Source organism: Emydura macquarii, unplaced genomic scaffold (genome assembly GCF_026122565.2).
Source record: "Emydura macquarii macquarii isolate MOO-44397 ecotype Brisbane River unplaced genomic scaffold, CSIRO-AGI_Emac_v2 contig_2768, whole genome shotgun sequence".
Taxonomy (NCBI): domain Eukaryota; kingdom Metazoa; phylum Chordata; order Testudines; family Chelidae; genus Emydura; species Emydura macquarii.
In genome coordinates, this window is record NW_027132905.1 from 4,248,449 (window position 1) to 4,259,517 (window position 11,069).

An 11,069-nucleotide genomic window follows, 5' to 3' on the forward strand; every position below is an offset into this window, starting at 1 on the left:
AAGCCTAAAACTGGAGTGCCTCTGGAGGAGTCCCTGTGCATTATTGAGAAGGCCCCTCTGATTGTACGCACAGCAGCTCTGAGCAATTAGGGGCCCTGGGAATCTGTCCCAGAGGTCAGCTCAAGCAATGGTGGCTCATGTGCCTAGCCCAGCTGTCTTGGCCGAAGGGTAGGGCAATAGTCTTTGCTCCCCTCGGAGAAGGGGCGTGAAAGCTCTGCTTGCTATTGCTTCACGTTGTGGCTGTCTGGAGGCCCGGCTGCCTCCCGGCTTGGCTTACTATGTGCGCTGCCCATCTGCTCTTTGCTGCCTCTGATGCTTGAATTGCACGTGGTGTCATGGGGTGTCTCAGACCATGCCCTGTTAGGCATAGTATGGCCGCATGCTAAATTAAAGCTAAATTAAACCGAGGGCAGCTGGAGCCAGCCCAGGCCCCCACCCAAATGCCTTCCTGCTTTTCCTGGACTCAGTCTTTTCTAAGGGTGGAGGCCTCCTTTCCAAATAGATCTGTGGGTCTAAGTTCTCTTGGGCCCTGGATCTCTGGGCAGCCAGGACTTGGATGTACAGCTCCATGCTTTCAGTGCTAAACCTGGCACTGCGTGGAGGACTCTTGGTTCTTGGAAGACCTACATGTCCCTGGATCTCTCTAAGTCCTGTCTGAACCTGCCACTGATACAGGTATAACTAAGAGCAGAACTTTGCCTGATGTTTACAACGTGCACCAGCGTCTCTGCAGTGTTGGACCAGATTGAACCCCTTGGGCGAAGTCCTGCATTCACTGACATCGGTATTTACACCAGGGTAACTGAGAGCAGAATCTGGACGTCAGCGTTTTATACTTTGACATGGTGCAGTCAGGAGTTCCTCACGGCTCAGGAGTTAGTCAAGGTTTGCCAACAGCAGCGTATCAACCTCCTACGTTTGTTCCCTGTGGCTACGATCCTCGAACACAACCCCTCCCATAGCAGTGTCTTTCTTCCTGCCTCCAGCTGTGCTTTCTTCCTCCTTTCTTTTTAGGACCTGCAGTAGACATGGACACTCTGCCCAGCCGTGGCTTTTCTTCCCCAAGACCCTGATGTCTTCTTTCACCTCTCTGTGTCCTGGACAGCCAGCCGCCTGTAGCTCTTAAGTGTCTGGCCCTCTTGTGCCTGCTGTTGCATCCCCTCCCAGTGTTCCTGATCACTCGCTACCTTCCACCGGTGACTTTCCTTCCCAACGTGTTCCACACTTCATCCCCCCTGGCCCGTTACTGCCTCCCCCCTCTGGTGCCATGAGCAATCGGCTCACATGGACCCGCAGTTAAACAGAGGCAGAGGTATCTCATTATTTGCCAGCGCTGGGGTTAAATGCACTTTCTGTGCTGGTTATAGTTGTGCAACTCTTTTTGTTTACACCTTCCGAGTCCAGCAGGATGTTGTTATGCACAGTCTTGCATCACTCCCAGCTATTCCACTCGCAGCTCTGCTAACTCACTTCAATCCAGACCTTGCTGTTCCAGTACTTCCCTTCCCCGCTCCCAAAGACTCAGTCCTGACATCCTCCAGACAGCCTCCCACCTAATCACTCTGCCCCTCCTCCCGGGTCCTCTCCTCTTTCCCTTCCAACTTGGTCTGGCCCTCCTGCTCAGCCAGCACGGAGAAATCAATCCTTCCCAAGGCTGCTGCTTGCTGTTCTTTTTGCTCTGCTGCTGAGGATGATAATCTGGTTTAATGGGATGTTGGTAAGTAGTTTAGTCACAAAATGTGCCCTGTCTCAAACCTGTTATAATCCATGTCTTACAGATTCTAAATATTGTGGGTCTTCTAAAACCAAACTGTCACTCTACAACAAAGATAATGAGCCGGAAGAAAAAATAGAAACCCTTTTATAGGACCTATAAAAATATTTGGTGTCTGTGCAGCAGCAGGTAACTTAAAAAAAATACTATTCCCAGAGTAATTTTGATTTGATCAATGATACCAGGGCACAGACAAAGAAGAACCTTAAGAAAAACTCGTGTTAACTTCAAGTCCTGTTATAAACAAAGGAGAAAAATAGCATTCTTTCCAAATGGACAAAGACAAAATCAGAAGGGGAAAGTCCAGTATGATGGTGTTTCTCAGAGATATTTACCAGAACCAACTATTATTTATTATTCAGAAAGTGCTGGGATTATACCTGGAAATGACTCGCTGCCTCTGGCCTGAGGATCTCAGAGCGCTTTACAAATATTAACATACCTCCTCCGAGGTTTGGGAGGAATCCCTGTTTTTACGGATGGATCCAATGAGGCCCAGGGAGGTTAAGCAACTTTGCCTGTGACTAAACGACAGGTTGAGGACAGAATAGGAAACAGAACCCCAGGGTCTGGCTTCAGTCTCCTTCTCTAACCACTACATCACACCCTTGTGCTTCCCTAAGTGTGCGTGAATCTTTGCAAATGTGAAAAGACAAAGCTCCTGTCCAGAAGATAAACCTAGCTATCGATCTGTGTAGCTATCTTTGGTTTTGCTGTAGCATCCATCACCTTAGTTTCTACTAAGTTACTATACAGATGATAACAGCGAATGTGCATCAATATATGTAGATATAACCACATAGTGTCTTGGGTAACATAGCACAGTTGCTAGGGCAGGGACTGAGTTAATTTCCCCCCTTTCTTTAAATGTTTTGTACTTGGGAAGACAGATGGAAAACTCTCCCTGCTGACATAGCTAGTTGAGGGTGGTACCAGGGGGGTTCTCTTATTCTTTCTGCCATCACAAACCCAGTGAGTTTTCAAGGATTCCTCCTCTTCCGCTCAGTCTGTTGGTGCCCTCTCTCATCAGGAAACTGCTATGTGAAAAGCAACCCGATCAGACAGTAACCGTTGCGTTTTCTACGAAGTGCCCAAACTCATTGAAGTGAGAAGCACTCTGTACCCGTCCGATTCTTTCTTCCCACTTCTCTGGGGCTGCGCCTGGGCTCTTCATGGGGAAGAGTTACAAGCTAGGACCCGGGCAGTGGGGAAGAACTAGACAAACTTTAATTTGGTAGGGGAGCCCTAGTTCCAGTAACGGCTTCCCACAATTGGAGGAAAGAGACAGCAAGAGAGGGAGTAGTGCTGAATAAACTCACCCAGCTGTTTGACTGAGTCAATAGAACTACAAGAGCCTCACAAGGGGACTTGGCCAAGAAGCTGAACTGAAGCTCCTGCTGCCGCCCTGTGGTCCTAAAGACTGCCGGCTCCCTCGACAGTGCAGCTGGCCCATTTTGTTTGGAAGCCTACGGGATGGAAATTGGGAGTGGGGTCTGTGCGGCAGGAGGTGGAGCCCCCCACTGCCCAGCCTGTGCTCTCTAGCACACAAGCCGTTTTTTTTTTTCCTTTTAGTGAGGTGCCAAGGGGGTTCCAGTACATTCCCAAACCCCTTTGTAAAGATAGGGGAAAGCAGCGAGAAAAATATCTGGGGCCTGGTTCTGATCTGACTTGCCCCAGTGCAAATCAGGAATAGTTCCACTCAAGTCGCTGGTGTAAACCAGAGTAAGTGAAATCAGAATACCTTGCCATTATGAATGTACAAACACACATATATATAATTGATGCTGTCATTTCACAACTTTTGAAACAATTATCACCTCCTTACAGCCAGAGAAATCTGCAGCGCAGCCTCCTCTCTGCTGCGTGAATGACAACCCAGGAGCCTCGAGCAAACGTTTGACTTTCCCAGGGTCCCTGGGCTCTCCCTGGGCTAGAGCAAACACGGGCAAGCATTTTTTATTATACCAACCTGTTCTGAATTTGAGGTTTTTCCCATTTCAAGCCAAATCATGCCCATTAAAGTCAAGAGGAGAAGACTCATGCAAGGAAGGTGAGCACAACTGGGCATCAGCCTGGACTTGCTGAGAGGATGCATCTGGAAAATGGCTGTTTTCATCGACATACATCAGCACCAATGGCATTTAAGTAGCTATTGAAACAATGACAGGTATCCTAAAACTGCTTTGAACCATTCTATATTTAGATCTTTAGGGGAGCCATATCTATATATCTACACCTGAATAGGAGCAACGCCTATATATCTACACTGAAATCTGTATGAAGGGTTGTATAGAACTGCAAATAGGACACCAAATGAGTTCTTGGGTGCTGCTATAATGCAGGTCATTTAAGGATCTATGTTGGAAGAGACCTAGATTCTATTACAAATCCTCCTCCTAACTTGCCAAGAGACCTTGGACAAGACATTTAAGCTCTCTCCATCTCAGTTTCCCCATCTGTAAAATGGGATTAATAAGGCTAACCCAACTTTGGAAAGGGCTTTGAGATCTACAGTTGCAGAGTGCTGAGTGTCATTAGATATTCCTGTGTTATTAATTATCCAGTTATCTAATCGCTGTCATCTCCCCTTAACAGGGGCTCTTGCAACTCTTACTATTATTTATTTATTTATTTCTATGGCGGTAGCACCTACAGCGGGCCCCACTGTTTATCCATTGCCATTCCAGGCCCACAGCTTCCACCAGCTCTTTATATCATCTGGACACGTCTCTGCAACAGAGAGAAAGGGAAAGCAGTGGGGGAAGATCTTTCTGCAGGCTCAGGAATTTGCCCTGCAGTGACTCCAGAAGAACATATTTGTCTTGCTGGGAGTAGTGGGTGGTGGGAGATGGGGGTGAATGCCAGGCAGGCTTACCCAGGAGCTTTAATGTACATCTGGAGAGTGAAGCATCCTGTTTAAAACCTTCAGCTTCAGAGAAATGAGAATGCCTGCAGGAATGTGGGCAAGAAACCTCTGCTTGCCAGTCCTGGAATTAGTTCCCTGCACACAGCAGAGAAGGAGACATCCATGCTGCAGCTGTAAAGCAGGGGAACAGAACCAGTGTTAGGACCCTGCAGGGCTCTGGGCTTCGCAGCGTTTTTCCTTGACTCAGTGAAAGAACTGGGAGGGGCTGAAGCTCCAGCTCCCCATAAACCTGGCTGCTTAGCCTGTGTCCTGGGCAGATGTTACAACTTTCTGCCTTCTCCAATTTGTTCAGGAGGGAACTTTCTCTCTTTTCCCCTCTGGCTCTGCTCTCATCATCACTTGGTTTGCAGTTGGAGCATGCGAAGCAGGGACCTCTTTGTGCAGTTTTGAAAAACTTCAGGGATTCTTGAGGGAGCTCATTTAGAAGGAAGAGAAGGGGAGAAAGAAAAAAAAAAAAGCAAAAGAAGAAAGAAATGAAAATAATGGTGTTCTGGTCTTGCCGAGGATCTTTTCGGTACAAACGGTGAAGAAGGGAGACTATGGCTCATCACCGTCGGGTGAGGAAGAGGACTCAGCAGCTGTGGGCTTGAACTTTAGCTCCCTTTTCCACCGGAGTTTACATAAAAAGATCATCTTATTGGGAGGCAGAGCTCAATGAGCCATTTGGCTAGCCCGCCAGGCAACTGGACAAGAAGCCAGCGTGGTCTCTAGCCGGTTTTTTTGTGTGGTTGTATTAAAACTGGAGACATCGTGGCACTTTTGGAAACTTAATAACATCACAGAGGAAATTAACTTTATGGGGCATGTGTCTTTGATTGAATCAGCTTGAAGATTATTTTCTTTTTACTGAAAACAGCCCTGCAGCAGTGGTGGATTTAATTGCTTTTTTTTTTTTTTTTTTTTTTTTTTTAAAGAGAGAGAGAGAGTTGTGTCTATAAAACTTGCCAAAGGAATTTCAAAGAACAAACCCTAGGGTGGAAAGATAGACTGCAATTTCTTGGAGGAGGAAGAGATCTCCTAGTCCTCTTTCTCAGCTGAAGATGCCGGGACAATAACCTCTCTTAGAAGTCTGAATGCTTGGTCCAGCATGGCTGTTTATGCTCTCACAGGTTTCTCGCTAGTCAGCCTGCTTAGTTTTGGCTACTTGTCCTGGGATTGGATGAAACCCAGTTTGGTGGCGGACATGTCAATGGAACCAATGGAGAAATCACTCCCTGCTGCCTTCTCCAGACCACCTCACATCATTTTCATTCTGACTGATGACCAGGGGTACCATGATATCGGGTACCATGGCTCAGACATACAGACACCAATGCTAGACAGACTAGCGGCAGAAGGGGTTAAACTGGAGAATTATTACATCCAACCCATCTGTACCCCATCCAGGAGCCAACTTATAACGGGCAGGTAAGACGGCAGCTGCACCTGCTCATTGTCCTGGGAAACTTACCCGCTTCTTTCCTTCTCTTCTGATCAGTTAACCCTGGCTTAGTGTGGGCAGCTGAAATAATAGGTGTTTATGGGATATAGCCCGAAGGAAAATACCCAACTTCCTGGTTGTGATGACAGTAGTAAAACCTTGAGGCTCTCTTAGAAAGAATCCCTTGGAAGAGAATTGTTTTGTGTATTGTATAATCAATTACTTGAAACTTTACCCTGTAGATTCTCTGGGGCAGGGATCTTGAACCAAACTGAGCCCCATGTAAGCAGGCACAACTCCCATGGAAGCCAACAGACTTTATGCCAGGGCTAAATTTGGGTCTTTAGCCCTCGTGGTTCAGCGCTTAGGGCACTAGCCTAGGACTTTGGAGACAGAGATGCAAGTCCCTGCTCTGCCACAGACTGGTGTGACCTTGGGCAAGTCATTTAGTCTCTGTGTCTCAATTCCCCAACTAAAATGGGGATAACAGCCCTGCCCTACCACACAGGGGGGTATGAGGATAAATAACAGAGACTATGAGGCATTCAGATGCTATGGAAATGGGGGTCCAGATAAGTACTTAAGAGCCTTCAGGTCAGCAACCAAAATCGCTGGCTGTTTTTGACAATCACAGCCCATATCTGTGCCTCAGGCTTCCCATCTGTAAAGTGGCTCAAACAGTGCATGCCCGCACCTGCAAAAACTTAGCTTGCGCAACCCTTCCTTGTGCTGGTGAGCACTTCTTCACATCCCGTTGAGGTCGGTGGGGGTACTCGTGTGAGCAAGGGCTCAGCAAGAGGAGTAAGGCTTGCACAATCTAGGAGTTTGCTGTGTGTCCACAGGGTGACTGTCTGTCCTGGGAAAATTAGCTTCCTTCCTCCCATCCCAAACTCAGCGGCTTTCTGTCTTCTTGTGGCAGTAGTGTAATAGTAATACTTAACATGCTTATAGTGCCTTTCCTACTTGCTTGGCTTTACAGCCACTAACTGATGGACCCTCACAATGCCCCTGAGAGGGAGGGATGTACAGCCAGCTGTAAGTCCATAATGGTCTCCTGTAGAGGGCACAGGATGAGACTCTGCTGGCCATATGGTGTTTTCATTGTTGATGCATCCTGTGGGGGCATATGGCTCTGTGTCTCTAGGGTATGCTGCATGTCTGTAGGAAACCTAGACCGGGGCTTGGAGATCAGTGTTCACTGTGTGAAGCGTGCCTCATCTCATACTCTTGGAGCTAAGGATCTGGGTAGAACAGATGCCTCCTGCGTGCCACTAGAAGATAGAAAGCCGCTGAGTCTGGGATGGGAGGAAAGAAGCTAATATTCCCAGGACAGACTGAGTCACCCTATGGACACACAGCAAACTCCTAGATTGTGCAAGCCTTACTCCTCTTGCTGAGCCCTTGCTCACATGACTGACCTCAAGGGGATGTGAAGAAGTGCTCATCATCACCAGTAAGGGTTGCACAATCTAGTTTTTTACAGGGAGAGCAGCCCAATGGCCATCCTGCACTGCTGGCTTAAGGGGCATTTGCTGATCTGATCGGGCACACCGTTTTGCTCTTGTCTGATACATAAGGATCTTCCAACTTCCCAGATGATAGTGGACGCAATGGGTTTGGGCAGAGCCGCTTGGACAGGAGTGTGTGGTTGGGATGTCTGTTAAATAGGGTGCCGCCAAGTCAAACCTAATGCAAGGTGTTTCCTCTCCCAGGTGCACGGGCAGGTTCCCGTGAGGAACGGAGACTCAGAGCTTTTCTGGATCAGAACTAATTTCTCTTTTTGTGTTTCTTCATTCCACTTCCAGGTACCAGATCCACACGGGCCTTCAGCACTCCATCATCCGGCCCCGGCAGCCCAACTGCCTGCCCTTTGATCAGGTCACCCTGCCCCAAAAGCTGCAGGAAGCCGGCTACTCGACGCACATGGTGGGCAAGTGGCACCTTGGCTTCTACAAAAAGGAATGCCTGCCCACCCGGCGGGGATTCGACACCTTTCTGGGCTCCCTGACTGGCAACGTGGATTACTACACCTACGACAACTGCGACGGACCCGGCGTCTGCGGCTACGACCTGCACGAAGGGGAGAACGTCGCGTGGGACCAGAGTGGGAAGTACTCGACCTTCCTCTATGCCCAGCGAGTGAGCAAGATCCTGGCCACCCATAACCCCAAGGAACCCATCTTTATCTATGTGGCGTTCCAAGCCGTGCACACGCCCCTGCAGTCCCCCAAAGAGTACATCTACCGCTACCGCTCCATGGGCAACGTGGCTCGGCGCAAATACGCCGCAATGGTGACGTGCATGGACGAGGCCGTGAGGAACATTACCTGGGCCCTCAAGAAGTACGGTTACTATGACAACAGCGTGATTGTCTTCTCCACGGACAACGGGGGGCAGACATTTTCCGGAGGAAGCAACTGGCCTCTGCGAGGCCGGAAAGGGACCTACTGGGAAGGCGGGGTCCGTGGGATTGGCTTTGTCCACAGCCCCCTGATCAAACGCAAGCGCAGGACCAGCCGGGCACTGGTCCACATAACAGACTGGTACCCTACGCTGGTGACCCTGGCTGGGGGCAACATGTCGGAAGCCGAGGGCCTGGATGGGTACAACGTGTGGCCGGCCATCAGTGAGGGCAAGGAATCCCCGCGCACCGAAATCCTCCACAACATCGACCCCCTCTACAACCACGCCAAGCACGGCTCCCTGGAGAGAGGCTTCGGCATATGGAACACGGCCGTGCAGGCCTCCATACGGGTGAGGGAATGGAAGCTTCTGACGGGTGACCCCGGCTACAGCGACTGGATCCCGCCTCAGATGCTGACCAACTTCCCAGGGAGCTGGTGGAACCTGGAGCGGCTGACGGACAGCACGCGGAAATCCATCTGGCTCTTCAACATCACGGCTGACCCCTACGAGCGCTCCGACCTGTCGGACCAGCGCCCAGATGTCGTCAGGGCTCTCTTGAAGAGGCTCGTCCACTATAACTGGACGGCTATCCCGGTGAGGTACCCTGCCGAGAACCCCCGAGCCCACCCGGACTTCAACGGCGGTGCCTGGGGACCGTGGGCCGGCGAGGAGGAAGCAGAAGACTGGGAGGGAGGAGGCGGGCTGTTGAGAAATACAAACAAGAAGAAGAAGTGCAAGATCTGCAAGCTGCGCTCCTTTTTTCGGAAGCTGAACACGAGGCTGATGTCAAACCGCATCTGACGGGGGCGCCGCAGAGCTCCAGACGCAGCCTTTCGAGCGGGATGTTCCAAAGGGCCGGGACAACGGGATGGAGAGAGAGAGGCAGATGGCTGTACAGACAGCAGCGCACTCTCCCTTTCCCTTGCACCAGGTGTCTTTCCCTCTGGATTCCCCCAAATTCTGTTGCTCAGAGATCAGCCGGAAGGGCTAGCCATCTGTTCTGCAAGGAGCAGATGTCCAGGTTCGGGCGGGTGAGGGAGAGTGATGGGGCTTTTGCCGTCCTGTTTAGGGTACCTTACGTCGCTCGCTGTCCAGCCCATTCCAGTGCAGCAGAATAAAACTTGTCTTACGCAACCAACCCAGGGAGCAGTTCAAATGCACCATCCTGGGAGCAAAACTTTAAATGCAGATCAGACCAAAGGTACTGGAAGCCGCATGGGGATGTTCTCAAGTGGTTGCGTAAGAGGAAGGCTGGCCCGCTGAAGGCTGCTCTCAGTGCAATTTTCCCCGGTTGTCTCTCTCTCTAACATGTGTTGTCACCGCACACACCATGAGTGTGCCACATCTTGTGTCCCTGCTCTGGGAAAATGGCCTGTCAGGTCTCACTCAGCCCTGACTGCAGCTTTTTCCTTCTGGTGACTCGATGGCAGGTGGTGGTACAGAGAAGGCGAAGCTTGCTTATTTTTGTATTGAAGATCCCTGGCTCAGAGACCAAGTAGTGACCCTGGGACAGCAAGAGAATACTATCCCTAATGTACACAAAGGCAGACATACTGTATATTGGCCTGGATCAGCATGGCCACACGATATACTGGAGACCGGTTTGCACTGAGGACTTGTGGGGCGTTAGACGTTTCAGCATAAAGCAAGCCCAGTTTACACTCATCTACTGTACACACTCATGCATGTACACACACATGGACATATATATGTGGAATTCACTTACACACCACCAATGGGTTTGAAAGAAGACAGCTCCTGGGGTGTCTTCTGCCATATAACACCCCCCCACACACACACACTTTGCAGTTACAGCAACATAGCAAAGCATGCCTTGATGTCATGTTGACGCCAACTCCTGAAGAGAGGAGCAGATCTCTCGGACACTTGCTCTGCGTGGTCTAATTTCCAGGGCGCGCATGGATTCCCAGGGGATTTACGATGAGCCGGTGGCAAATGCAGTGCTGCTTGCTTCTGGGGATGTAGGGAGGAATGCAGATGTGGGATCAGTGGGTAATAACACCTTGCTGGGCTGCAAATTGCAGGCGTCTCTTTGTTTGTTCCCAGAGCAGTTCCTTGTTCAACACACTCTGATGATGTGTTTGCACCAAACAGGCACCCACTGCTTCCCTGGCTGCCGAGAGATTCTTCATGCATGCTCAGTCCTGCCAGCAAGGGGAGGGGGAAATACCATTCCACCCTCCTTCCCTGGGAATTTAACTAAGGAGATCATCTGAGGCCAGTCCTTTCTGAGTAAGGGAGAGTGCAAATTGCTGGTCCTCCACTTCTGCTTCCTTTTATGGCTGACTTTTCTTTGGTGTGTGTGTGTGTGTGTGTGTGAGAGAGAGAGAGAGAGAGAGTTGTGTGTATGTGTGTGTATGCCACGGATAGGGGCTGGCCAGGAAGAAAGAGGGTAAATGGCTTTAAAAGCATTTTTAATGTGTGGCACATTTACATTTACACAATGCATTTTACATTTCTCCCCACAGGTTTCTCTTGGTGCAGCGTGTGTAGGCGACAGCCCTGCTGTGAATTTTGAAAAT

At 49.8% G+C, this 11,069-nt stretch overlaps 1 protein-coding gene across 2 annotated transcripts; it reads left to right on the forward strand.

The window, feature by feature from the left end:
• Window positions 1–4,948: 4,948 nt before the first annotated feature.
• ARSI (arylsulfatase family member I) lies at window positions 4,949–9,382 on the forward strand. Of its 2 annotated transcripts, XM_067566632.1 has the most exons (3): window positions 4,949–4,959; window positions 5,787–6,107; window positions 7,926–9,382. In XM_067566632.1, exons 2-3 carry the CDS (start codon window positions 5,788–5,790, stop codon window positions 9,325–9,327), a joined length of 1,722 nt encoding a protein of 573 aa, XP_067422733.1. In that variant the 5' UTR covers window positions 4,949–4,959; window position 5,787; the 3' UTR covers window positions 9,328–9,382. The 2 variants fall into 2 exon arrangements, with proteins under 2 accessions (XP_067422733.1, XP_067422732.1); XM_067566631.1 differs by lacking the exon at window positions 4,949–4,959 and having other exon boundaries at window positions 5,788–6,107.
• Window positions 9,383–11,069: the final 1,687 nt, after the last annotated feature.